Genomic DNA, 24595 nt, shown 5'->3' with positions numbered 1-24595 from the left:
CAACGAAGCATTGGGCCAGGGTGTGAATGGAGTGGTTAATAAGAGACTCTGCTGCTTTGCCTCTTCCAGTAAGTGTAAGGGTCCACTTGATCAAATTCAATTTTTCCTCCCCCCACATGCCTCTTCCCTTGCCTTTTCAAGGTTGATGGCGCGGCTATCAACCCATCCTCACATACCAGGGTGTTAGGTGTATTCCTGTATGCCCCATATCCAATCACTGTCCAAAGCTTGCCACCTCAACTTATGTAAAATCGCCAAAATACGCCCCTTCCTAACCAATGACACCACAAAGCAGCTAATTCACTCCTTGGTCATCTCTTGTCTTGACTACTGCAACACCCTCCTCACTGGCTTACCTTTGTATAGGCTATCCCCCCTTTAGTCCATCATGACTGCTGCTGCCACACTTATACACCTTACCAACCATATCAGACGTGCTATTCCTCTTTGCTAATCCCTCCACTGGCTTCCACTCACCTAATTAATTAAATTCAAAATTCTATAAAAAGGTTTGACAGTAGGAATGGAACTTTTAAGGTGCTTTGATTATACCATACCAATAAACAGTTAAAATATTGTATGTTTATTACAACAAATACATTAAAATTCATAAAAAGTGTACATAAGCTGTTGTGTAGATTCTCTGTACAAGTCAAGTATACAGTAAGAGCAAACAAATCCTTTACACATACTCTTCTACACTACCTAGTCTCAAAATACCAACCAAATTGTTCTCTTTGTTCCTCCCAAAACCTCCTGCTCTCTAGCTTCCTTGTCACCTCCTCTCATGCTCGCCTCCAGGACTTGTCTTGAGCCTCTCCCATCCTATGGTACTCCCTACTGTAATCTATCTTCTACACTTTCCACTTTTAGGAGATCTCTGAAAACCCTTCTCTTCAGAGAAGCCTATCATGCCCCCACCTAACTACTGTACTTTTATTTTCTCCATCAGCTCATCCTCCCACTGTTATTAACTTTTCAATCACTTGACCCTCCCTTTTAGATTGTAAGCGCTAACGAACAGGGCCCTCTGATTCCTCCTGCATTGCATTGTATTGTAACTGTACTATCTGCTCTCATGTTGTAAAGTACTGCACAAACTGTTGGCATTAAATAAATCCTGAATAATAATAATTTAAGAGAATTCAGACTGTGTTCATGCATTTTAGAACTATGCAGAAATTAGAAGATTTTGAGAGAGAGGCAGTGTGTATCCAGTAAAATGTTTGGACTAGATGGAGTAACAGGTAATATTATTTATTTATTTATTTCAGGTACTTATATAGCGCCGTTAATTTACGCAGTGCTGTACACACATATATTGTACATTCACATCAGTCCCTAACCCTCAAGGAGCGTACAATCTAAAGTCCCTAACTCACATTCATACATACACATATTAGGGACAATTTAGACAGGAGCCAATTAACCTACCAGCATGTCTTTGGAGTGTGGGAGGAAACCGGAGTACCGGGAGGAAACCCACGCAGTCACAGGGAGAACATGCAAACTCCAGGCAGGTGGTGCCGTGGTCGGGATTCGAACCAGCAACCCTAGTACTGCCAGGCGGAAGTACTAACCATTTAGCCACAGTGCTGCCCAATAGTATCTAGAAATTTTTATTTTTTTTAAACTCCCCACTCTGCACTTGAGGTTTAACTAATTCAATATTTTTTGTGATGAATGTGAAATACATTACTATTTGCATGTCAACCTCATCAGAGTTATCTAATACTTACATTTATTAATTATTTATGAAAATTTAGAGAAAAAACAACAATATAAGAGTACTGAGATAAAATTTGAGAAAGGTAGTTAGCAAAATAAGGGTAAGATAAAGAAAGATATATGTTTCTGCTACAGATTATTGTAGAGGAAGAAGAAGATTTATTTATTTCAGGTACTTATATAGCGCTGTCAATTTATGCAGCACTTTACATATGTTGGACATTCACATCAGTCCCTAATCCTCAAGGGGTGTACAATCTATGGTCCCTAACTTACATTCATACATACACATACTAGGGCCAATTTAGACAGGAGCCAATTCACCTACCAGCATGTCTCTGAAGTGTGGGAGGAAACCCACGCAGACACAGAGAGAACATGCAAACTCCAGGCAAGTAATGCTGTGGCTGGGATTCAAACCAATGACCCTAGTACTGCCAGGTGGAGGTACTGTGCGCTGTGCTGCCCAAGCTCCAGCTATAGAAGAAGCAGAGGATGATCTAGATAGGGAAATATGGTATTTCCCTTTGAATTGTAAAATTGTAGTAAAAAAGTAAATAAACACAAAATATTTTTTTTAACATGCAAAATAGTTTTCAAATAAAGGTTTTATAAGAAATAATAATAGTAAAGCATTAGATAACTCTGATGAGATTGATATGCAAATAATAAAATATGGGGAAACAGGAAGTATGATCTATTACTAAAGCGTTGGAGATGGGGACAGAAAAAGTGCAAATATTTTTAATCAAAAGTATAAAAAGGCCATTACGCTCTCTCATGTTTCTTTAAATCTAGTGGTGCCATGTAAATGATGCAGAGTTTCTGTTCTCATTTAGAACCTTTGCTGTTATGCTTTTGTCAGTGCTACTATTTCACAATAAAAATAGCTTACCATAAACCATCTGCCTTTTTTCTGTGTCTCCTGTAATTGGGATTGACTGTACAAATTACAAATTCTCTCTTTTCCTTGTACACCAATGACTGTGTAATCATAAGACAAATGGGTAACCCCTAAGTTAATTATGTTTTAAGTAGCATCAAGGGAGCAAAGTGAAATACTTTACCAATTGGGCACACTTGTCTTCTTCTCCTTTACGTTCCTTCTTTTCATTTTTCTTTCTGAAAATTTCTTGTAACTGAAAAAAATAAGATTTTTGTATTAATATTCACACGCTCCTACATCAAAACCACTCACACATTCAGATCACATATAAAGTACATCTGTATTTCTACAGATACCGTTAAATTTATACAATTATGTGTTACATTTCTAGCTAAAAAGTACATACTGCAAATATTATTGCTGCTTCCTACTCATGTTTTCTTTGTTCTAAAGATAATTTGTTTGGTTATGGTAATGAGGTAGCTCAAATAATTTAAAATAAGTGTCTCATGAAAAGTTCTGCAGGAACTATATATTCCACTCTTCTACAAAATATTGTATCCCCCTGCAAATCCTTAGTTGTTAACAGTTGTTAACTTTTTTTTAAATTAAAGCAGTATTAAACCCAAAACCAAAACTTTTATAGACAGCTTACCAATTTTTAGATGTGGTGGCTGCATCATTTTTCTTTTCTAAGGTTTTTTTCCCCTCTGTTTTCACCTAGTGATCTGGCCAAAAACACACGTCCTGTATTACAATGACCCCATTCTGGATGAATGAGCACAGGTAATATATTTCAAAAGGGACATGGCTCATTAGAACAATTTACTGCACTGCGGCATTGGACTGTCAGGACTTGGATCACCTACTGGTGGCACTGTGTTTCCCAGAGTGGGAGGTTGTAGTTCTGGTGTCCACCAGTGGGTGTCTCCTAGCAGCTTCTAATAATCAGTCTTCACCTGATCCTGGTTGCTGGGAGAGTATTTAGTCTCTCCTCTGCTAGTACACTTCACGTCAGTGTTTTGCTTTGCTCTCTTGTGCCAAGTCAGATGCTGCTTGCCATTTATCCTGCTCCTGATCTTGCTCTTGCCCTGCATCCTGTACCCTGCTGCCTTATATCTGCTCTCCTTATTCCTGATGCTCCTCATCTAGTTTATGTTTTGTGTTTAGTTAGTTTGTAGTTAGGCTTCCTGTTATGTAGTTAGGCATTTTGGTTATATGGTTGTAGTTCACTTGTTTTCCTCGTTTGCATGTTTCCTGTTTGCTGGTGTGAAGATGTCTTTTGTTTTACTATTAATAAATTTACTTTACTATATATAGTCCAGTCTCAGTTTCTAAGTTTAACCATATAGATCTGCCCATCCTTGATGCTGATTCCTAACATCAACTGTTTCACATCAAAAACTCTGGAGGTGCCATATTCCACATAACAAGCTGCAGGTAATGTGACTTCAAGTTCTGTGCACACTGCATGGAGGGAACCAATGACTGGGATAGGTAGATAGGGGTTCAGGGAAGTAAAGACTGCCCAACTGTAATCAGTTACTGCTATATAACAAACAGAAATGTACATGAACTTCCACAGCTCAGAAATCCTGGAAATGCCATCTGGCAATTATGTAAACATATGTATATGTAAACAGATTTTTAAGGAAAGATCGTTAGGCTTTTATTCATCTCTTTGCCATTACAGTCTGTAATGTTTGTAAGCAAATGTTAAGCCTTCCCTGTCCAGGCACACTTGGAAATATAGCATACTAGATGCCATGTCACTTATCTGTGGGTGGAAATACAGCGGCCAGGGGCGGACTGACAACTCATGGGGCCCCCGGGCAATAGGGGATCATGGGGCCCCTGAGTCCTTGCCCAAACTCAAAAAAGCCTATGAAAAAGGAACCAGGGGCATCTCATGGGGCCCCCTACTGACCCCGGGCCCTCGGGCAGTGCCCGAGTTTCCAAATGGTCAGTCCGCCCCTGACAGCGGCCAACACAGAAGGCCCATATTACTTCTCGTCATCAGTTTGGTCACCATCTGCTCCTTCTGATGCTCACAAAGGCCAATGTTATTCTTGCAAAAAAAAAAATCCTCTGTTGCTTGTGGCAGAGTTGAAGAGGAAATGATAGGCCAAAGAAAAATAAGTTTAAACACAGTGAGAACTTACTCTATCCATCATAAACTACCTAGTTGTTAGATAAATGCTCACTTGCCCTTGATACCAGTTGTGCAGTGTCTAGCCTACAAGTTAGCTAAAGTATACTGTATATCCAGACAAAGGTTTTTTTTCTTGGTTTTAGATTGAGAATTGGATAAGGGCTAAATGTCAGGATTTTACTGTTATACAAGTTATTCTGTTAAAGGGATTTACCAGCACTTCCTGTCCTGTTGACATTTTGCCAGACAGGAAGTAAAAGTAATTCATCAACAATATCAGAGACAAAATTAAAATGCTGCTTTAATGTAGGGTAACGCTAAAACCCCAGTCAGATTTTTATTTCTGTCTGAATTCCTGTTGCAAATGTTTTCTCACTTCCTGTCTTATGAAACCATTGTCAGCAGAGCAGGTAGTGAGGGGAAATCTCTCTAGTGCAGCCCCAGACAGCAGTAAAAAGCCAACAGTAGTCCTAATTTATACCTGTCTATATGCAAAACTAGAAAAAAGTGGCTTGAGATACACTCTACTTTGATCTACTTTTGAAAAGCAATGGGGTGAGCAAGAGGATGCTAAGATTCTACTATTCTTTGACAAAGCTATCCCTGTACTTCTCGCTTACATTGCTTGTAACATGGGACTCTTCCTGGCTTCTCAAATGCAACTAATGAAATAAAACATACTGTATGTGTAGAGTAGGCCATGTCCCCAAACACGTTTCACTCTGTCCATGGAACGTAGTCATTTCCCCATGACTGAAACGCATTGGGGGTGTGGCCTGGTTGCAGCCAGGCTGAGGTTGTCATACACCCTCTTACGGGGTTTTGCAGAGTTGTGCGACTTCCAGGACTTCTCCCTTTTCTATTAGATATCTAGAGCTGGGATGAGCTCTGTCCTTGTCTGCACTCCTTGAGCAGCACCTGTCAATTTAGTTTGGGTCACATATGTGTAGAGTAACCGCAAAAGAACATAAAAACTACAATTAGAGTAATTCAGGAATATTATCAAAAACTTTTTTTCTAGTTATATTTTCATCTGGAAAACGTTCTAGATTTGACTAAAAAGGGGTGACAAGTATCAGGATCCATCCAAGCGCATAAATTTATAATTTTACAAGTATAACTAAAGGCAAAACTTTTTTTTTTTAATGGAGCAGAGATGGTTTAGAAGACTTGACAGTTTTTATTGCTGTCTGTGCCCCCGTTAGGGAGATTCCCTCTCTCTATTTATCCTGTTGACCATTATTATTGAAAGTGAAAGCAAAAGAAACCCCACATTTTGGGTGGTCCCTAGAAAAATAATAGAGGAGACATTTTCCATTGGGGACACTAGTTCTGGAGATCTGGTGATCCCCATAATTTGTACGGATATTCTCTCACTTCCTGTTTTGGCTATGGGACAGGAAGTAAAGAGAGAAATCTTCCCAGTGGGACATAGATGGCAAAAAATAACTGACAGGGGTTATAACTCTCCCTTACTCTATCCAAAATGAAAACAAAAAGGTTTGCCTATAGTCCTATATTAACAATTAAAAATAATGATGTAACAAATGTCCAAGGTGTGCAAATTCACAAATAACAGATATCAACAGACTGCAGTGGTGAACTGGGCAAACTGTTAGAAGATAACGTCTAAAAACTGCTTATTTCTATTACAGCAGTGTATACAGAGATCTAATAAATTAGAAATTTGGTATTTATTACCCTTTTGTTGTTATACTAGATTTAATAAATCTCATGAGCTGACATAATGCTGGTTGTACACACAGGGACTAAACTCTTGCTGTATGACAATGTGCAAAGTAAATGTGACTTCTGACTTCCTGTCAGTTGTATTGCATTTTGTCCTTATCAATAGTCTACTCTGTAAGAATCTGTGTTAATCTAGGGAAACAGCCCACTAAGAATCCGCAACTCTCAAATATCACCTCTCTACACCGTGCCATTTGTCTGCAGAGAAAGCACCAAGCATACCTACAGATCCCTTTTCATACTGTCAGCACAATTCAATTAAATGATTAAGATTTTCTCTGCCTGGAAGGCTTCTGTCCTGGTGCTATACATATCATTATCTCGCTGATTTCCAGGCAGTGTGTCAAGACACATGTATATGTGTTACTTGTACTCTACACTAGAGTCCTGCAGTTGGTTGTGTACTTGAAGAATGCTCACAAATGTGGACAATGTAGACCAATATAGTTGCCATAGATCAACCTTTTTCAACCAGGGTGGCCAAGACACCCTGGGGTGCCTTCAGGTTTCTTCAAGGGTGCCTTGGCAAAATGCCTAAACATTTTATACAAGCCAGCAAGTGGATCAAGCCTGCCTTTTAGTTACACAGAGCCACAGGTTGTAATGGTGCACAATGAAAACCTTCTGGCCACCGACATAAAAAACCATTGATGTCATCAGTTGATAAGGAGGACTTTGGGCACCTGCACAGCATCCTTGCTTGCCCCTCTCCTGCCCCTCTAGTCAGCGCTGGGGTCACACTAGCTGAGTGTAGGAGAAAAACTGAGGGAGAAGAGAAACAATGGAATACTAGTCAGTACCAGTGTGCAAATGTGTATTTGCTTTGAAAGAATAAATGACCTCTGATGTTTGGTGTCCTACATGTGCAGATGTTGCTTTGTTCTGTAAAACTATTAATTTAGTTTTTTTACATTTTGTAATTGGTGCAACAAGATTGTGCAGACTGTTAAAGGGTACCTTAAAAAAAAAGTTTGAGAAACACTGCCATAGATCAACACAGTGCACCAGTTTGGGATTCGGGGCTAGGTCTCAATTTACTCAGCATTTAAGGTACAGTATATAGGCATTAGACATTAGAGTCCTGCAGTTGGTTGTGTACCTGAAGAATACTCAAAATGTGGACAATGTAGACCAATAAAGTTGCCATTGATCAACAAAGTGCACTAATCAGGGATTCAGGGCTTGGTCTCAATTTGCTCAGCATTTAAGCTATGGAAGAAAGCTTGCTCATGTCTCATGCTCCCAAGTTCTTATCGGTCTCTTGTAACATGGCAACAGTCACTAATGGGTAGATTTAAAATGAAGAGAAGATATTGCTAATTGATCACCATTGTACTCTACTGGGGTAAGTACTCCATTGCCTACATTGTACAGTCCATTCATAAAATGCTGCCTATGGTGTGAAGCCTGAGGTGCTCCACAGAGTTCGTGTTGCTTAATGTAGCAGTGAGAACTCAGTAATCAGAGGAGAGCCCGTCATGTTGCTTTGACCAGTCACATGACCAGTCTCTCCTGACTTTGCTTTCTCTTTGAACACTCTTTGATACAGCTTAATAGTGCTCTCCTGGCTTACAAATGCTAAGCACATTTCTTAAAGTGTTTGTAAAGGTTCAGGGTTTTTACCTTTTTGCATTTTCTGCATGAAGACAAAAACCTTCTGTGCGCAGTTCCCCTCCCCCACAGCTCCCCTAATACTTACCTGAACCCCATCGCGATCCAGTGATCTGCACAAGATCCTCGGCTCTCCGGTAACTCTTGCTCCTTATTGGTGATTAGCTCCCAATGCTGTCAATCACAGCCAATGAGGAGAGAGAGGGGGCATAACTGAGCCACAGCTCTGTGTGTTAATGAACATGCAGAGCAGTGGCTTGAGTGCGAGCCTGCTTGGGTGCCCCCATAGCAAGCTTCTTGCTCTGGGGGCACTCGGCAGAGGGAGGGGACAGGAGAACCGGCGGGGTACCTGAGAAGAGGAGGATTGGGGCTGCTCTGTGCCAAACCACTACACAGAACAGGTAAGTATAGCATGTTTGTTATTTTTGTTGCTTTAAATTGCCTTTAACATAACAATAAGCTCTTTGTTGTGTTTTATAAATGCAAGGATTTTTTTAAGTAAAAGAATGACTACAGCCCCACTTTAAAAACGGCCCCTAAAGCAGATTATGTGATTTTCTTTCCTTCCACCATGGGTCAACACAGTCAGAGTTGATAGGGGAATCCCTCATGCAGCGCTATTGTATTCTGGTGGTGGGGAGCCTTCCCGACCGGCAGAACATAATGATAACTACTAGCGACTCTAGACATGTGCATAATGGAAAGGTTTTTTTTTTTTCGGATGCTCTCCTGGCTTACAAATGGTAAGCACATTTCTTAAAGTGTTTGTAAAGGCTCAATTAAATGGTAAATGGTTTTTTACCTTTTTGCATTTTCTGCATGAAGGTAAAAACTTTGTGTGCAGTTCCCCTCCCCTCCAGCCCCCCTAATACTTATCTGAACCCAGTGATGTGCACAAGAGCCTCTGCTCTCCGGTAACTCTTGCTCTTTATTGGCCATTAGCTCCCAATGCTGTCAATCACAGCCAGTGAGCCAGTGAGGAGAGAGAGGGGGCATGGCTGAGCCACGGCTCTGTGTGTTAATGGACATGCAGAGAAGTGGCTTGAATGTGAGCCTGCTTGGGTTTCCTTCCTCCACGGGTCAACACAGTCAGAGTTGATAGGGGAATCCCTCATGCAGCGCTATTGTATTCTGGTGGCGGGGAGCCTTCCCGACTGGCAGAAAACAATGATAACTACTAGCGACTCTAGACATTTGCATACCAGAATTTGTTTTTGTTTCGGATGCATTCATTCATTGAAGAATTTCCTTTCATCATATAAGTTATGTTGAGCCAATTTGTTTTTGGGAATTAATTTCGTATATTTGTTGTTTCAGGTGGATTCAAAAAATGTTGCAGTTTTTTTGGAAGATTGCTCTTAGTGTTTGGGTGGATGCTTTATTCATATATCAAAAGCATTTGATATTTTTTGGATGCAATGGCATATACATAATGCAAAATTCAGCGCCCCCTAATTTTACAAACCTAAGAATTGCATTAGACTGTGGAAATGAGCTGACTGACTGACAATTTTGAGGAAGGAGTTGAGTGAATGACAAAGCATCCACAGAGGTTTTAAAAAGTGGTTTCCTTAAAAACTAATGTTCTATTTAATTTTGGAATGCTGGGAAATGCTTATGCATAATTATTGGATTATGAGAGGAATTGATGGTTATTATTGAATATCCAAGGCATGTAAGGCATGCAGAATGGATATATTCATATGAGAGTACAACAAGTCAGCCAAAAAAATAAAATCGATATTTTATATTTAACTGGTTCCCCACCACCCTATAGCAGAACTACTGCTACAGGGTGGAAGGGCTGTGCAAAATCACGTATATATATATATGTGATTTTGCCTTTCCAGGTAGGGGGTGCATGCACCGCCCTACCCGTGCCACCATTGATGTTGATCACTGAGGACAGTGAAAGGGGAGAGGTCTGTGTGTAAATAACACAGACCTCTTCCCTGTCAGAACCGACATTCTGCTTTGTGTTGCTCTGCATAGCAGAGCAATGCAAAGCAGCTTGTTTCCCTAGTAACACACACAGCACACACAGCAAAACAGCACACAGTTAACACTTTAATGCCCCAGATGTTAACCCCTTCCTGCCCAGTGTCATTAGTACAGTGTCAATGCTTTTTATTAGCACTGATCACTGTATTAGTGTCACTGGGGATGTCAGTGACAGTCAGTTCCCACCCAGTGTCAGAATGCCTATTGCAGTCCCACTATAAGTCGCTGATTACTAGTATAAAAATGTAATAAAAGTTCCAGTATATATACCTCCATTTGTAGATGCTTTAACTTTCATGTAAACCAATTAATTTAGATGTATTGAAATTTTTTTTTGGTCTAAATTTATGACGAAATGTGATTTTTATTATTTTTTTACTGGATATGTTTTATAGCAAAAAGTAAAAAGCTCTATTTGTGGGAAAAAAGGACATAAATTTAATTTGGGTGCAGCGTTGCATGATATAATATATTGCAGCATACAAGTCAATGGATGTGGTGGCTGAATTGTTTTTCTATGGCTTTTTTCCTTTATTTTCACCGGAAATTGCTAGCAACATACTTCCTGTTCTAAGGTATCAGTTCTCACTCATTATATCTATGGTGGAGAAGCATTGTCATCCTAGGACAAGAAGTAATTCAGTACTAAAGGACACCTCCTTATTTCCATAATATAAGGGGAGTTGTTCCCTAGTTTACAGAGGAGAACTAGGCATGGTTCATTACATTGTTTGAGATAAACTGAGGAGTGCACAGGAAAGGACAGCACTGGGTTTGTGGCAGGATTAACAGGTACTGGTTTGAACAAATAACAAAACAATATCAATATTAAATTTACACATAAAAAGGGAGCAAAAAAAAAAACACGTTCATTGTTAGAATGTACATATACAGTTGTGCTCAAAAGTTTCCATACCCTGGCAGAAATTGTGAAATTTTGGCATTGATATTGAAAATATGACTGACCATGCCAAAAAACTGTCTTTTATTTAAGGATGATGATCATATGAAGCCATTTATTATTACATAATTGTTTGGCTCCTTTTTTAAATCTTAATGATAACAGAAATCACCCAAATGGCTTCTAATGTTTAAATACCCTGGAATGTTTGGCCTTGGTACAGACACACAAGATGACACACACAGATTAAAATAACAATTTAAAGTTAATTTCCCACATCTGTGGCTTTTTAAATTGCAATTAATGTCTGTGTATAAATAGTCAATGAGTTTGTTAGCTCTCACGTGGATGCACTGAGCAGGCTAGATACTGAGCCATGGGGAGGAGAAAAGAACTGTCAAAAGACCTGCATAACAGGGTAGTGGAACTTTATAAAGATGGAAAAGGATATGAAAAGATATCCAAAGCCTTTAATATGCCAGTCAGTACTGTTCAATCCCTTATTAAGAATTGGAAAATTTTGATATCTCTTGATACCAAGTCAAGATCAGGTAGACCAAGAAAAATTGCAGATACAACTGCCAGAAGAACTGTTCGAGATACAAAGAAAAACCCACAGGTAATATCAGGAGAATTACAGGAAGCTCTGGAAAAATATGGTGTTGTTGTTGTCTTTAAGGAGTACAATGCAACAACACTTGAACAAAAATGAGCTGTATGGTTGAGTTGCCAGAAAGAAGCCTTTACTGAGACAATGCCACAATAAAGTCCAGTTTATGCCCAACAATACCTTGATATGCCTCACATGGCTTTCTGTGGCATTTCCATCTTAATAAAGTTCCATTACCTTGTTATGCAGGCAGGGGAGGACTGACAGCTCATGGGGCCCCCGGGCAATATGGGATCATGGGGCCCCTGTGTCCTTGACCACACTCAAAGCACACCCAAAAAAGCCTATAAAAGGTACCAGGGGCATTTCATGGGGCCCCCTACTGACCCTGGGCCCTCGGGCAGTGCCCGAGTGCTCTAATGGTCAGTCCGCCCCTGTACGCAGGTCTTTTGACAGTATCTACAGTAGCCTGCTCAATGTGTCCATGTGAGCGCTAACAAACTAATTGACTATTTATACACAGACACTAATTGCAATTTAAAAAGCCACAGATGTAGGAAATTAACCTTTAATTGTCATTTTAACGTGTGTCTGTACCAAGGCTTTCCAGAGAAGGAATTTTTTGATCAGGACCATTTGGGCGATTTCTGTTATTATAATTTAAAAAGGAGCCAAACAACTATGGAATGAGAAATGTTCATATGATCACTGTTCTTAAATAAAAAACAGTTTTTTTTTGGCATGACCAGTCATATTTTCGTTATCAATGCCAAAATTTCACGATTTCTGCAAGGGCATGAACACTTTTGAGCACAATTGTACTTTAAATATTTATAAAACATCAATACAAATACAAATATGTGGGATTAGATGTCATCCAGCTACAAAATAGCATTTTACACCCAGTTTAGATTTACTAAGCCTTTTGCTGTCACCTTTAGAGTGATGATGCCTAAAGGGATGTATAAAGAAAAAACAGTGGCTACGTCTGAGTGAAACTAAATTGGCTACATCTAGATCACGCAACAGTGACCTAAGCACTATTACTGATGCCTGTGTGTAATACAAGAACTTTAAAGAGCGGAGAGGAAGACAGGTAATCGCAACCTGAACAACTCAGAGCCAAAGCCCCAGACATGGAGGATGACATGTAAAAAAGGCTTGCTAGCAGTTAATGAACTCTGCTAAAGAAAAATAAAAGGATCATTTGTTGGAGACTGATGGATAGTGAACATTGTGAGGAATGCAAAAAAAGAAACTTTCTTGATGCTTTCATAGGAGATTGCAGTTTAGAGAGAGGTTCCTAAAACCATCACTTTACAAGGTAAGTATGAGTTGATAGAATTCCAGAAGTATGTGTTATGTATCACAAGAAATGTCGAAGCAAGAAAAGTGTGCTAAACCAACAACCAGCTTTTTTTCAGGTTGTTTTCAGGTTACAGATCCATCACAACCTTGATCCTTGCCAAAGAAAGATGTTCCGTTCTCTGCAAGTATGCTTTCACCGACTTTCTATCCAGGCACTATATTCACTTCCAGGGAGAATGAAGTCTTGTTTTTAAACATGAGAACCCAAACTACTCTGATTTAAAGGGATACTTCAAAGTATTTTACCTGCAGAATAGGCAGGTTTGTTATAGTAATGGGATACAAACCACAAACCTGGTTCATGTCTGTAATAAAAAAACAAATAATGATAATTCAACACCAGTCCACTTCAGAAAGTCAGTGTCTGGGCAAGCTGGTGCTGTTCACCATAACCATATCTCCTGAGGCAGCTCCATGCTAATTAGCACATATGTGGAGCAATAGCAACAGAATTTTTGGCCACAGGACCTTTTGGTGTGGTTTAGAATTTTTGAGATGACTTGCTCTAGCATAATTTATCACATCAAGCCTTGTTCACAACATACGTGCAGAAAGACTGAGGGAAACTGACGCACAGATTCCACTTGCAGAGACATCAGCAGAACGCATGCAGAAAAACTGACGTCTTTGCACCATGGTGTGAACAAGTCCTGAACTGAGTATGAAAACTGAAGTAAACTGATGTTTCTGCAAGTAAAGTTAGTTTCCATCAGTGGTATATGATTGTGCTAAGGCTTGAACCAAAAAATAACTGCTAATCTCCTATCAGTGAAATTACTGTGAAGTGAAATAAATTGTGACCTGACACTGGATTACACAGATTTCTAATCTATAATTGCTTACAAAATTTCTCAAAAGCAAAGTGCTGTTTATAATATTGCTGACCATTTGGGAGAGCTTTCCAAGAATATTAAACTATTTAATCAGCAGTGGAACAGCTATCCCTACATTAAGCCCCACAGCTGGGAACAGATGTTGTTTCTGCTGGAACCATGACATAAAGATGACCTTTTCAGGGAACATTTATATACATTTCTCTTTACGTTTCAAAGTATACACTATGTGGCCAAAAGTACACACATGAACTTTAATGGAATCCCAGTCTTAGTCTGTAGGGTTCAAAATTGAGTTGGCCCACCTTTTGCAGCTATAACAGCTTTAACTCTTCTGGGAAAGCTGTCCACAAGGTTTAGGAGTGTGTCTATGGAAATGTTTGACCATTCTTCCAGAAGCACATTTGTGAGGTCAGGCAATGATGTCAGATGAGAAGGCCTGGCTCGTAGTCTCCACTCTAATTCATCCCAAAGGTATTCTATTGGGTTGAGGTCAGGACTCTGTCCAGGCCAGTAAAGTTCCTACACCCCAAACTTGCTCATCAATGTCTTTATGGACCTTGCTTGGTGCAATGGTGCACAGTAATGTTGGAACAGGAAGGGGCCATCCCCAAACTGTTCCCACTAAGCTGGGAGCATGAAATTGTCCAAAATGTCTTGGTATGCCTTAAGAGTTCCCATCACTGGAACTAAGAAGCCAAGCCAAAACCCTGAAAAACAATCCCACACCATAATCCCCCTTCCACCAAACTTTACAGTTGGCATAATGCAGTCAGGCAAGTACCAATCTCCTGGCAACCGCTGAACCAAGACATGCCCATTAGATTTCCAGACAGAGAAGCGTGATTTGTCACTCCAAAGAACACGTCTCCACTGCTCTAGAGTCCAGTGGCAGCATGCTTTACACCATTGCATCCAACGCTTTGCATTGCACTTGGTGATGTAAGGCTTGGATGCAGCTGCTCAGCCATGGAAACCCATTCCATGAAGCTCTCTACGCACTGTTGTTGTGCTAGTCTGAAGGCCACTCAAAGTTTGGAGGTCTTTATCTATTGACTCTTCAGACAGATGGTGACTTCTGCGCACAGTGCGCTTCAGCATGCGCTGACCCTGCTCTGTCATTTTTTGTGGCCTACCACTTGGTGGCTGAGTTGCTGTTGTTCCCAGTTGCTTCCACTTTGTTATAATAACAGTTGACCGTGGAATATTTAGTAGCAAGGAAATTTTACTGATAGACTTATTGCACAGGTGGAAACTTATCACGGTACCACGCTTGAATCCATTGAGCTCCTCAATACTTTTGGCAATATAGTGTATGCTGTATATACATACTGTATATACATATACAGTATATATCATGTAAACTAATAATGGTGTTATCTTAGGAATCAATTTATAATTGAAAGGGATTTTATTTAGCAGTGGCAGGAATCTAAGCAACAATTCAAGTACAACAATATAATAGGTTGGTTGGTGTGAGCTAACTGCATTACATTGCTGGGAACTGAAGGATGTGAATGTAGTCTTAAAACCAAACTCTAGCTTATAGGTTTTTTTTTAACTAGTTAAAAAAAACGTACTTTCCCAGGTCGGTATACCTTTTTGCCAGTAGGTGTACCCTCTGCACTTAATGTCAACGATACAGAGAACGGTGCTGACTTCCGCAGCACTAAGTACCACCTAGATGTAACTCAAATTTTTATACTGCACATTAGTTCTGAAACAGTCATGTCACTTGCTCTGAGGCTGACCAGGAACTAGTATACAGCCCATAAGTCATAGAAGAAAAATTGGATTTGAGGATTTCGCTTATATTTTGTTTTGTTGCCCAATTTACTGTATGTTGTCCAGTGGGCATGCATGGGAGAAAATGATCTATTGAGAGTCCTATCATTGTCGACAGAATGATCAGATGTTCTTTTATATGGGCTTCACAATACTTCTAGCTTTGGGAATGTTTGCATGCAGCAATTCACACTAACACTTTAACTGCTGTATTGTTTATAATGGGATGAGTCTTAGGCTTGCACATAAAATTAAAGCTTTTTCTGGTTGTTGTGAGTCAACATATCTGTGTGTGGGAGAGATGCCAACATTGAACTGTCAGCTGTTCAGGAATTTCCGCACATTTTTGGTATAACAATCACCCTAAATCCAACACATGCTGATTCAGCCTGGTGAATTGTGACATCACTCCCAGTTTACTGCCACTAGAAAAGTGTTCTGTACATTTTGAGCATACCAAAATAGTGTAAAATTACTAAGCCACATACCTATGATAAACTGCTAAGAATAATATACATATCTGGAGTCTCAAATGTATTAGATGTATTATTAAGTACAATAGAGATCAGGTAGCCATAGCACCTTGCAAAGCAACAAGAGCAGCAACTTGGAAAATCAGCGTTAATCAAGTCTATGGGTACCTTCAGACTTTAGCAATGATCCTTGGTTTAATCTGGGATGACCATCTTTTAGCCTGGTTATATTATTTCTTTTGACTATTCTAACCCTCTTGCCTGTGATGTTTACAGTAAATCATATTTGTAGAAAGTAAGAATTTAAGTACTGTATATGGTAATATGGCTCACAAAATTATAATTTTAGTGGCCATAACAGTGCTGAACAGCTGACTTCTATAAGCAACATGACACTTGTTTTATAAGCCTCTAATGAAAATAGCCTTTACCATTCTTTCAGATTGTATACTAGCAAGGCAACTTCATTCTTGGTGAAGTCAAAAAGTTTCAGCCTTTCTTTCTTAAATTTGGATAAAATATTGAAGGGATTTTCATTGCTGTCTCTGACCCCACTGGGGATATTCCTCCCAAATTTCAACCAAACCTATTATTGGTACAGGAAGTGTGGGGAAATCGCTTCAAAGGGGACACAAAAAGCAAAAAAAACAAACAAACAAAAAACTGTGGTATTAATTCTCTTCCACTCAACCCTAGCGTGAGGTCAATGGATGAACCCTAAAGTGGACCAATTAATTCAACATATACCCTAAACTATTTACATTTTTTTTTTGAGTAACAAGTAATTAAAAAGTCCATTGATATTCATGGAATAAAAGCTGGATGTACTCTTTGAAGTTGGCAGAAGTACTTATACAGACATTTACTCTTTTAGAATATATCCATTTTACCTAGTTGTCCATCTACTCCTTAAAAAGACGTCATAGCATTATATACCTTCGAAACCCTTTCAGACAATTTTTAAAAGAAATGATTTCTCTGATCTCAAAAAGTCAAAGCATCCCATTTCTTTTGAACTTTAAAGAAAAAAAAAAGGCTCACACTTTGATTATATACACAATCTTTTGTGAAATGCATCTAAATCAAGAAATTACCTATCTGGAAAAGAGGAAGACAAAGAATGGACACTTTCCAAGTGCTGCAGGTAAACATTAATCTGTCCAGCCCCTTTGGAATAAACAGTAAAAGAGAATGAAGAATGTGTTTCCTTCTTCAACTGCTTGTCCTTTAATGTTCCTGCACTTACCTGTAATTACCTATTTTCACATCTGGATATTTTAATCTGCACGAGTTACTGACATAAAACATATTTTATTTTCTTTTGATATTAGAACATGATGGAAAAGGACCTGTGATGTGGTTAGTTTAAAAGCAAAAAAGGACTTTGATAATGTGTAAACTGTCGAAATGCTTGAACATCAATGAGGGCACAGGTGTATATTTTAAAGGTCCACTATACATTTAAACACATTTCAGCTCTGAACGTCTAATGAAGAATCTGGGTTCTTAGAGCAATTCTGTCGTTATATCAAAAAGATTGAAACTAAGCTATGCCTGCAAATACTGTAGTTGCTGACTTTTAATATTAGGGCACTGACCTGTCCAGGGGTCCAGCACTGTCTTCACCTCAAGCTGATTCCTCAGTTGACTGTTAGGTGCTGGCGCCACTGTCTTGACTAAGGGAAACCAGCAGTGAAGCCTTGCGGCCTTAAAGCCAGTTTCATATTGTGCATGTGCAAAGTAGGGGCTACGGGAGGGGCCGAACTTTTGTCTCAGTTCGCCGTGGAGAACTAAGCCGAAAGTGGGAGCGAGTAACTGTCAAAACCAGGTACTCGCTCCCCCCCCAAAAGGTACCAAATGTGGCAGCGGGGGGGGGGGGGGGGGAGGAGGCAGATAAGTGGAGCTTCCACTTTAGGGTGTTATTCCTCTTTAATAATAGCCCACCCTTGCTGCCTGCTCCACTGAACTCTGCTGTCTTTGAGAAACAATCTTGTTGAAGGAACTTTACTATCCCAAGAACCTCAGGTGTGTCAGATGCCCATCACCATCATCATCACCATCACTGCCCACAATCTCACTACTGGATTTAGGGGCCAACAGATAGCAATGGGGGACACCAGAGAGTGCAGTGGGGACACCATCATCAGACAGTCCTGGAAATGTCCAGTGCAGATATTCCAAACTCTGCTCCAACAGTGAACGAGTGTAAATATTGAGCCTTGCATTTCAGCTTTTGTTAGCGAGTTTGTTAGTGTGAATTTGCACATGATTTGACCTGAGTTTTTATTGTATTTTCATGCATCATGCATTTTTCACATTGGCCAATAAAAACTATTTACACTGTCTCATCATTAGATGCGGATTTCAGTATCAATCCTCCCTTTCCTTCAGCCACCTTGATCTGAAGTTGTGTGTGAACACATGGCAGGTATCCAGGGGAGTGCCTTTCATCATGAGCTGAAAATGCATGAAAATGCACAGAGAGCACATCATACATGTATCTTCATACGTTCCTATTGACTTCTTTATGGGCCTCAAAATGCATGAAAGTGGATAAAAAAATGGACACAAGTTATTTTCAACAATGTGCAGCACACAGATGTGAACATGCTCTATCTATAACATTTCCTTTGATGAAACATGAGTTTTAACACATTTCGATGTGAGAAAATATTGTAGGGTGTGTGTCTATCAGCACTGTCCCTGTAGCTTGTCAGTCAGCACCTGACCACACCTAGGTCCACTGCTTTCTGGATTAACAGCATCACCTCTGTTGCTGAATCCCTCCCACTGTGAGCTGCAGTGTCTGGAAGGGGGAAATGTGACACACAAATGAAGGTACTCTCTCAGGGAAGGCAAAGCGAGTTTACTTTATGATCTTGTGCATTACATAGTTTTGGGGACTTGTTTAGACATAGAAGCCTTTAGATGTACTTGACACATTTAGTGCTGGCCACAAGGCTTGTTAGGATGCTATCTTAAAAGTGTTCTAAACACTTACCACCAAAAATTCTTCTCTGTCAACCATCTGATTTCCATCTGTGTCAAACATATTAAATGCAATCTTGAAACCCGCATGCGGTTCTGTAAATACCAAAGAAATGTATGTTTAAAATTATTTATATTTGTAAAATTACATATTTAGTTGAACTTTAACCTATTACCTTTAATTGAGATATCCTGACTAAAAATATTTCAATTACCTTGGAATTATGGCACAGTAGATAAGGAATTATCATATTAGTTGCTAAGGGTTACTGCACTTTGCACTTGCAGTTTGTCTTCTGAATATGCCTGATGATATTTATATTAATATCTTTCATGGCATTGTAGATGGCATAACATAAGGTACCTTGGAAAATGTAAAATTCTTACTGTTCTATTGGTTATGTAGAAAAAAAAATCCACAATTGCACATTGTATTGGTAATGTGACTCCCTTGTAAAAATGTACTATGAATACTGGTGTATTGGTTCCCTTGTAAAAAGGAAACGTTCATACTCTTGTATCAGTATCATAACTCCCTTGTAAAAATGTAAAACTTATACATGTGTCAGTAAAGTGGCTCCTTTGTAAAGAAGCACAATTAATAATGATATATTGAGATCATGGCTCCTTTGTAAATATGTAAAATTCACATTGATACACTGGTAATGTGGTTCCCTTGTCTACTATAGGAAGCCGCAGGTGAAGTATAGTAGAGGCAGTAATAAATTATAACTAATATAGGCAATGGAGGGTTTACAAGCTATGAGTCCATGCTTGCATTGTATTAGAACATCAATTTCACAGTAAAAGCTATAACTGTATCACTTCTTTGGTAAAATACTTTTCAGCTTCCACCAGGTACGACAGGACATGCTTGTTAGTGTAGTGCTACCCCTGTAGCAGCTGCTGGTTATAGCTGGTTCTTTCCAATTAGTACAGAGTCTACCCATCCCCACAAACACACAATGCACACTTGTTCCAATAACTTAGTCTAGGGGATGTCTGTTTATTATTTAGGGCTCATGTACACTTCAGCTGATAAACTGACGTTCAGGAGCTGTTCAGCGTTTTTTTTTAGCAGCCCCTGAACTCTCCCTAATGTTTTCCTATGTGTCCATGCACACATAGTCATTACAGTCATTTACAGGCAGTTGAGTTTACAGTCGTTTTTTTGAACACACCAAACTTGCGTTCAGGAGTAGATTTTACTGGCGTTTCAAATGTCAAACGCTTGTAAATGGTGTAAGCACGGTTAACCGTGTCTATAAGCATTTGCGTTTAGAAGCGTTTTTTAACTGTTCCATGTCCAGATGCTGTCCAGAGCCTTTTTTCATCATCAGAAATGCATGAAAAGCGTTTTCCATGTATTCAAATGGACCTAGTACACCAGCGCACTTAGTTGCAGGTTTCGCTTGAAGGAAAAAATGGTAGAACGTGCTGCATTATGCTCATGATGGGATCCATAGTGAATACAACCAGAAGAGACAGGCAATCTCAACACATACTGCTCCCTCTGCTTCTGCTCTATTTCTTTCAAAATGTCTGAAATAGTTCATTATTTACTATTTTTCAGTGCATTCTGGGCATTTGGGAAGGTCTCCTGGGGTTATCTTTTAAAAACGCTTCTAAATTCAAACGCACATAAACACGCATAAACGCAGTATGCAAACTCGGCTAAACTGACCTTTTTAAACCTAAGTTTTCCAGCAGTCAGTTTCCATCATTCAGAAGAGTTTTCCAAAAGCACCGTGTACATGAGCCGTTATTATTTAAAGAACTTTAAACATGAGGGGTTCAAGCATGGGATACTCCAAAAGCTTGCATGATAACAGGGGGGACACCTTTCTCGAAGATCTAATTCACAAATGGTCAGTACTCTAAGACCCAACGAGAGCTGTCTCAGTCCATAAACTACCTCTAGCACTTACATCCCTAAAGGTCACCCAGGATCACTGTTTGGTACTCACAAGTCCCAGGACAGCTGCACACCTTCCAGCCTCTGGGCATAGCCCAGTGAGGGAGACATTCCTTTTCCAGACCAGATCCCATAGGGTAAAGTCCCACGCCCAGCTCTTGAAATAGACTGCTACAGACTCTCAGCTCTGCCACAGCTGAGACCTCAATTAACAGTTACTCAGTCTACAGGATGCCTCAGAGGGGCTTTGGAGCTCTCTCTCACAAAGGATATGATCTCTCAAGGGCTCCAAACTATTTATCACCTCCCCCAGCCAACTTCTTGACACTCTCCTCCAGGGATTGGCTAAGGCATGATAATATTCAGGCTGGTCATCTGTCTGTCCCAGCCTTATATTCTGGAAACTTCTTCCAGAAGCAGGAAGAAGCAGTCAAACTCCCATCCTGTGAAATCATGAGCAGACCAGACAAATATTGCTAACGCCCAGGGGCGGACTGACCATTTAGAAACTTGGGCACTGCCCAAGGGCCCGAGGTCAGTATGGGGCCCCATGAGATGCCCCTGGTACCTTTTTCATAGGCTTTTTTGAGTATGGGCAAGGACTCAGGGGCCCCATGATCCCCTATTGCCCGGGGGCCCCATGAGTTGTCAGTCTGCCCCTGCTAATGCCCTTAGTGGTCTCTACTATATAAATAAAGGTGAAGTTCTTCCAGCAATGATATACCTCTTGGACATTGTTTTTAACATTGTATATCCATATCTATCCTGTATATGGCTTATAAATCAGGAGTTGTGAATAAAAAATTAGACATTATAAGAACTTCATAAACATTGCACAAGACACTTGTAATCACTTTGTTGACATATAGATGAGGATTACATATTATTCCAGGTCTGAAAAAATTAAGATTTTGATTTTACTTTTTTTCTGTAAAATTCAGTGTCAATGTTTCAGTCCGGATCCACTAACATTACAACAAATGTTACATGAAAATAATTTTATTAAATATCAGAAGTACAATAATACTGGAGATCACTTAAATATGCTGGACAGTAGTTTGACAAGATGTAAGAAAGTATCAGGTAAAGCAGACACACAAGCAGAAAAAAAGACCTTTTTTTTCCATTTTTTTTGTCATGCCTCTGAAAACAGCTCCATTTCCACCAATGCACATTGTAACATTTAGATTTTTATTATAGAACAGCATTCAAGGGCAGAAAAAAATGCTCCAAACCTGCAATTGGAGAACAGCTTACTGGTATCATTTATGCACATACATGTATAAATGTGTGTATATCATTTCTATTTATGCTCATACTCTTCTAAAAGCCTGTAAAAGCGTGCAACTATGCGCCACAATGAACACTTTTTATGCTTGATTTTAATGTCAGCTCCTCGCAGAAAGATCGAGTGTAGGCAGGAGTATTTTAATATGCCCATGTGCTTGAAGCCTAAGGCTCAACTGCAGGCAAAATGTATACGGTAATTTCTTAGTAGCATAAAATGTATACTCTGTAGATAACGGCCTCATTTGTAACACAATGATTTAAGTTGTACTACACAAGCATAATATTTTCAGTAAAGGGTTAATCTCCTGCTTAGAAGCAATTTAAATCATATACTGTATGTATCCGCTCGCCACATACCAACAGAATTTTGTTCAATGAAGTTTGTTCATTTTTCTATGGTAATGGGGCCATAGTGACATAGATTTTCAACTTTAATGACAAGAATATTTGAAGGAGCAGGATGGAAAATTTTTCTCGATTTAAACAAAATTGAAACTGTGAATGTGGTTTTCATTCAGGTAAAATTGCATATATTATAATGGAATCTCTTTAATTCACCTGGGATTCCACTGAAATAATAGGTCTGGATGAACATTTAAGGGCTTTCAAACAAAATCAGTTAACTCAATGGCAAGAAAAATGTTCAATGAGAAATTTTCCAGAATTTCTGTACAAATGTTCAAACAAAAATCTAAATATGTTTGGCCAGCTGAAGCCCTTGGGATGACTTCAGAAGGGCACTTCTACCAGGAGTCAGGAATAGAGATATGTAATTAGAAAAGCCTATTCTCCTTGTTGATTGCTGGGTTCAAGTTCTGACTAAGCAGGAGGAAGTGGGACCACTACAGTGAGTCTGCTGCTTCCACAGCAGCCTGCTCCCAGAGAGACAAATTTGTGCCACCATTGGACCTGGATTAAAGTGGTTCTGAAGGCTCAAGGTTTTTTTATCTTCATGCATTCTATGTCCCCCCTCCCAGCCCCCCCTAATACTCACCTAAGCCCCCTCTTGATCCAGCAATCTGCACTGGAGTCTTGTCTATCACGAGACTCCCTCTCCTCATTGGCTGAGACAGAAGTGGAAGCCATTGTCTCCCACTGCTGTCAATCACAACCAATGAGCCAATGAGAACAGAGAGGGGACAGGACCGAGCCACGGTTTCGTGTGTGAATGGATACCTGGAGCATTGGGTGCCCTCATAGCAAGCTGCTTGCTGTGGAAGCACACGACAGGAGGGAGGGGCCAGGAGTACCACTGTAGGACCCAAGAAGAAAAGGATCTGGGCTGCTCTGTGCAAAACTACTGCACACAGCAGGTAAGTATAGACATGTTTGTTATTTATAAGCCTTTAGAATCACTTTAAACACAAAAATAAGGCATTAAAAGTGTTAATTTCTATTTGAATTTTAAAGGAAACTACACTTTGGCTGTAAATTACTGCACTGGACAGAACATTTCTGGTATCATTGAGTGAGACATACACTTATTCTCCCTGTTTGTGACTCACCGTGGTTCTCTGTCTATCTATCTGTGGTCTATGTATTAAAGTGATAGTAAACTCTTTATTTAAATTTTTACCTACAGGTAAACTTATAATATAGCTTACCTGTAGGTAAAATGAATATCTCCTAAACGTGCACCTCTATTTGAGAACCAGCGCATGCGCTCTGTTGGAACGGCATATCCAGTCTGGTCTCAGTTTCCTAAGTGTGGCCATGCAGATTTGGCCATCTCTGCTTTTGATTCCTGACATGTGTACAGTTTGCCTGTTTGTCTCGATTGAGCTTCAGAGAAGTTTCAGTGGAGATGGAAGTGAGAGCAAAATGACTCAGGACGCTAGTGATGACTTATAAGGAGGAAACAATTACACTCTGATTTTCCTGACCTATTTTATAGACTTTTATATCATGACAGCAACTGGCCAGCACAAGAGCCATCCACACAAGATCATGGCTAATATGGCCAAAACACTGGATTTGGTGACTGCCATCTCATACCTATGGGTACCCTAAGTGTAATACTTATTAAGGGCTCATGTAACCTTTATAAAAGTATTTAGTAGGCTGAATCCAACTACCCAGTCAACATTTTCTGCAGTGCAGCACACAATTAGGACACACACAGACTATGACAAGAATAACATACACAAATAGTGAAAAAAGCTAAAGAAATCCCTGTTTCTATGGATGACACACTTACTTGTTAGTATGCAGAGGAGGAAGAGATACTCGGTATAGGATATCATTCCTATAAAGGAAATTGAGAAGATTCATATCATTGCAATATCTCCTAAATAGTAAGAAATAC

The 24595-nt window shown here is 39.6% G+C and overlaps 1 protein-coding gene across 4 annotated transcripts in view; it reads right to left on the bottom strand.

Annotated features, from left to right (window-relative positions):
• MICU3 (mitochondrial calcium uptake 3) overlaps window positions 1-24595 on the bottom strand; it is a 213143-nt gene that overhangs the window by 57704 nt on the left and 130844 nt on the right. For all 4 annotated transcript variants that reach the window (XM_089669304.1, XM_089669305.1, XM_089669306.1 and 1 more), the window contains exons 5-7: window positions 24488-24535; window positions 19099-19181; window positions 2796-2867 (exon numbers count right to left, since the gene is read on the bottom strand). In XM_089669304.1, coding sequence (XP_089525430.1) covers window positions 2796-2867; window positions 19099-19181; window positions 24488-24535 — 203 coding nt within the window. The remainder of the gene's footprint in view (window positions 1-2795; window positions 2868-19098; window positions 19182-24487; window positions 24536-24595) is intronic.

Source organism: Staurois parvus, unplaced genomic scaffold, assembly GCF_062004578.1.
Source record: "Staurois parvus isolate SC_StPar_1 unplaced genomic scaffold, SC_StPar_1.0 ptg000071l, whole genome shotgun sequence".
Classification (NCBI taxonomy): domain Eukaryota; kingdom Metazoa; phylum Chordata; class Amphibia; order Anura; family Ranidae; genus Staurois; species Staurois parvus.
This window is presented reverse-complemented; position numbering and strand designations above follow the sequence as displayed.